The sequence below is a fragment of the Arachis hypogaea genome, chromosome 19 (genome assembly GCF_003086295.3).
Source record: "Arachis hypogaea cultivar Tifrunner chromosome 19, arahy.Tifrunner.gnm2.J5K5, whole genome shotgun sequence".
Classification (NCBI taxonomy): Eukaryota; Viridiplantae; Streptophyta; class Magnoliopsida; order Fabales; family Fabaceae; genus Arachis; species Arachis hypogaea.
In genome coordinates, this window is record NC_092054.1 from 31,816,533 (window position 1) to 31,821,489 (window position 4,957).

At 31.2% G+C, this 4,957-nt stretch overlaps 1 protein-coding gene across 1 annotated transcript; it reads right to left on the reverse strand.

Moving 5' to 3' along the window:
- Positions 1-1,119: 1,119 nt before the first annotated feature.
- On the reverse strand, positions 1,120-4,139 carry LOC112779779 (putative high mobility group B protein 11). Its single transcript, XM_025824118.2, has 6 exons — positions 3,925-4,139; positions 2,859-2,934; positions 2,481-2,643; positions 2,247-2,285; positions 1,805-2,034; positions 1,120-1,721 (listed from the first exon to the last, which is right to left on the reverse strand). The coding sequence occupies exons 1-6, from the start codon at positions 4,101-4,103 to the stop codon at positions 1,449-1,451; spliced, it is 960 nt and encodes a 319-aa protein (XP_025679903.1). The 5' UTR covers positions 4,104-4,139; the 3' UTR covers positions 1,120-1,448.
- Positions 4,140-4,957: the final 818 nt, after the last annotated feature.

The following is a 4,957-nucleotide window of genomic DNA, read 5'->3' on the forward strand; positions in this document are numbered from 1 at the left end:
CGGGCCACCATGATTTTTTTTTTCGTTCTCCATGAAATTAGAGAATCACCCAAAGAAAAAAAAAAAGTCAAGAAGCATATAGTATTTGGACAATCAATCCAATTAGAATCACTAAACCCATATATTTGAAGAGAAGAGGATCTGTGGAAGAAAAGTGTAATCCACGTCCTGAACTATTCTTTCAATAGCAAAGAACACATAAAGCAGCATGGTAATAAATTTGAGTGAGAGGGGCCATATATTGACTAAGTTATTGAGTCGAAGATATGATGTCAGGTCTGGTCGTCATAAGATAAATGAGTCATCTAACAAGACGATAATAGACAAAGAGATCATGAAGAAGAAGACTACTACTGTCTTGGTAAAGTCGTGTGGAATGTCCATAGGAGTAGGAGCGAATTTTACAACAAATTTTAATGCGAATTTTACAACAAATTTTCATGATTTAAAATGCTATAATATATTAATAGAATAAAATTTAAATTTGAAGAGAGTATAAATGAATTTGAAAATTAGACCTTTTTAGTTGTTCTCATCAGAATTGAAAATGAAAAAATAAATAAATAAATAAATAATTAAAATTCTCATCAAAATTCAAAATTTTCATTTTTAATTGTTCTAAAAAAAAAAAAAATTTAACTCTGGAATAAATTTTAATTCCTAATTCCTAACATTTCAAACAAGCTCTAAATCCTAATTATAAGTGATTTACCCTAAATTTGATAATGTATTATAATTTGTAATTCACCTATTCCCTCCTTGCTTTTCTTTTTCCAACTAGATATTCTAAAATTTTTTCCTTTTTTAATTTTTAAATTTAATTTTTATTTCAAATATCTGATATATCTAAATACCTGACCCAATCCAATTCGAATTTAAGAATTTGCCGCTGGCCAATAGGTTGCTGCATGCACAAAGCGAGATTCGAACCCCGACACTTGCTTAAGCGGACTAGTGAGCTAACCACTAGACCAACCCAACTTGGTTATCCAATTCGAATTTAATTAGTTCAAATTCACTTGTCAAAAAACTCACACGCAATCCAACCCACCAATTAAATTTTTATCGGTTCAGTTGTAACTCGAATCAACCCACTCGGGTAGACACCTATACCCAATAAAATAAGGAAGAACAAAGCTATACCATGTCAAATGCGTCATACTGCATTACAACACAAGCCTTTAAAATACATATACATACATACATACATAGTTTCAGCAGTGGAAGTCTGAAAGGATGCCATACAACACTTGCTGCTATTTTCAAAACCATTTATATAAACTTAACAGCATACTTTGAGCAACATGCAAAAACTTACAACTAAGTTGCTCAACCAAAACTAGTATCTGATTCTGATGCATAGTTAGTTCCTTCCTTGGCTTCCCTCAGAGCAAAAAGATCATCTATAAGTTACTTTGGTTCCATGATTGGCAAATCCATTGAACAATCTATAAGCCAAATAGTAACACGGAATCCTTGGGAAACTTTTCAGTCACATTAAAAGCTAAGCCTATTGCTGCATTGTTGTTGAGAGTAGTGTAGTTATTGTTATCTGGCTCAGGTTGTGAAGTTACTTGGTAGTACTCACTATTACACACACTAGCAGGAGCCATGTTCTTCTCTTCCTTCTCATTTTGCATTATTTTGTGCTCTCCATTGTCATCAATAATCATTCCTTTCTTGAACTTTTCCTGGTTCTTCTTGAATTCATCCACATATGGCTGCATGAATAGCAATGAGAAAGGTTGAGACATGTTGTGTTGAATCATTGTGTTGAATTTCAATGTTATGTTATGTTATGTACCTGTTTCTCAAGTGGAGACATATTCCTCCACGAATCGATAGCCGTGTGGAGAATACCCTTTCCGGTTGAGGTCGAGTTACAACTTTTCAACCGAGTGCATTCTTGCTTCAGGAACATCTGGTATGCACTTCTTTGTCCTTGTGCCATGCCTCGGCGTTTCTTCTTTTCTTTGCCATCCGAAGGTTCGAGAAGAAGAGCTTGCTCTTTGACCAACCCAGCTCCTCCTTCTTCTGTTTAGTTTCAATTGGAAGCATTGCATCAAAACCTCTTAAATTCCCGAGTTGCCTAAGAGTGTGTTTACGAGTTAAGGTTTTGAAAGACACACAAGAGAACAGAACGATTTGAAAAGTAACTAATGACTCTATACTAAGAATCCTTCCCTTCAAAGCTTCAACTCAACAAACACATTTTAGTGCTGACTAAATTGCATAAAGTAACATACCTGTCGTTTCGGATGAGATTTGCTTCCTCTTGTGCAAACCTATGATCATGAAAATAGATTGCAAGAATTCAGATTAGTTAATCCTAAAATCAAATGCAGCAATAAGAATCATACATAATGAAGCTGCTCAAATCTCTTATTATAATGCATAGAGATATAGGCAACAAAAACAGTTGTGAAGAAACATAGCATATATCAAACATCGTCGTAGATTCGTCGCTTCGATTAACTAACCTGTGGTCTTGCTGCTCTTTGTAGGAGCTCTGTAGAAGTACAATTGCTCGAATTGGTAAAGAAGTTGCAAGTAGAGCTTTTCAACTTGAGCAGATAATCTTGCAATGTTTCCTTCCAATCTCAGGGCCGAGGCCACTTCGCCCCATTTCTTTTCTTGACTAACCTGGACAAATCAAAACACACAAATTTCCAAAATATGAAATTATTTTAGCCCATCAAAACATTACTTTTGAAAAATAATCAATTATATGTTGATATAGTATATCTTGAAAATTTTGCTAATTCAATAGAACACATTTATTTGGATGGACTGAGTTGAACATTTATATAATATTGTATGTGAAAATTGTATACTCTTTGATTGCAAGATATATATACCTGATGGAATCCTCCTCTTGTGGTCACCTCCAAGTAAACTAGGTACAAGTCCAGCAGTGTTTCTCGGACATTGAAACTGCCAATAGGAACAGAACATGTATAATGTTTCACATTTGATATAATAATACCATTATCACCTTTTCTTTTAGTCATCACAATTGAGAGAGTTATGTTATTTCAACATAACTTTTTATGACAGTGTATCAACTCTCATTAGATAAAGATAAAAGAAAAATGATATTCTTTTCTTTAAGGTATATAAAAAAATTCTTTTCTCATTTCTTATTACAAGCCATCTAGAATCTTCTACGTCACTTTGATTGTTGCAAGTTAAAAAAAAAATAAAAAAAAAAGGTTCATCTAATGTACCAACACACATAAGGAATATACTATTTTTTGCATGGCAATAACATGTTCATAACAAAAAAATAATTAGAGATTCTCGTGTGCTCGCACATTTATTAATGTACGCTTCACACAGTCACCACCCATCCTTGAAATTTTAAATAGAAGTTCTATATATTATACTGTAAATTAATAAACATAAATGTTTCTAAAACATCCATTAAGAAGTGGTTTGATAAAAAAATTTTAACAAACTTTTTGTTTTGTATTTAATAAATAAAAAAAAAAACTATGTGAATATGTTTCGAGTTTTTAAAAGATAAAAAGATAGACTACTTTTGAAAGTATCTAAACAAAACATTTTCAACCTATTAAAATTACAAAAATTTAATATAATCTCATACATTAATAAAATCAAAATTATTCTTATATTAATATCTATTATAGTTCTTTTAAATTTTAAATATTATTTTACTAAGTTCAATTATTGTTGTGTGTATTTATTGAAATTTTATTATTTTTAAAAAAATATCTTATAAGCTTAGATTTGAAAAGTAAAAAATGTCTAATGTTAGCTCTATCAACACAATATCTCCGATGAAAATAATTATTTCACCAACCATGACACAAATAAAAAGCAAAAGAGAAAATGGGAAGCACATTATGAAAAGGAACATTTAATTTTGAGGTCAATGTTATATAGCAAGGAAAGGAAACTCACATTAGGGTGAGTCCAGAGGAATCGAACAAGTGAGTGAGTTTGAGGTAGAAGGTGTCACGATTGAGAGAACTTGCATTTGCATTATTCTTAAGGCTTTGAAAGCAGTGAACATCTACTTGTGATGGTTGTGATGATGATGATGATAATGAAAGTGCCATCTCTGATTCCTTAATTGCCATGCATACTTGATTTTTGGTTTTCTTCTTTTCAAAGTGTGGTTTTTATAAAGTTGGGGAGGGTTGTGTATGTGAAGGACCTTATGCACCTGCGACAGCTGCACAATACACACCTCTACGTGGCACTCTTTTGTTTTCGTTTCCTTTTCTTTTATTTTGTTTTCTCTCTTTAACTTGTATTTACTTTTCTTTTTTGTGTGGATCCTTGGTTGTTTAACATAAATGATAAAAGATAATGGACTTTTTGACATGATGTTTTTTGTCAAAGAAATTTTCTGGTTGCCAACATGCTTTAAGAAATAAAAAAGAAGAGAACTTGATTTGATGAAGTGTCGTTATTTTAAAATTACATATGCATCTAAAGCTATATTGGTAAAAATAATTATTTTTATATTAATTTAAAAAAAATATAATTATTAAATGATGGTGTAAAATATTTTATATTTATCATTGTAATATACAGTTGAATTAATTAGTCAAAAATAAATTAAAGTGAATAATTAGAAGATGACACATTAGACAATTCAGTTAAGGAAGTAATTTGATAGTCTTTGTATATAAGATTCACTAAGGTCCACAAAATCTTGAAGAAGTTTCTAATTCTTGTACTCAATGCATGAATAAGAAAACTCGTTTTTTATTGTGCATTATGAATTATAACTCGGCGGCGTTAACTATCATTCATTCTTTGCTTGTAACCAATATCTTTATTATTGACTTAATGACCATCATTTTCATCTTAATAACCAAACGATCATAACATGAATATCATTCATCAATTTTATGCCTATAAAAGGCACCAACTTCTATATCTCAACAGACAACACATAATAAGTTCTATTTTATGTCTTACATTC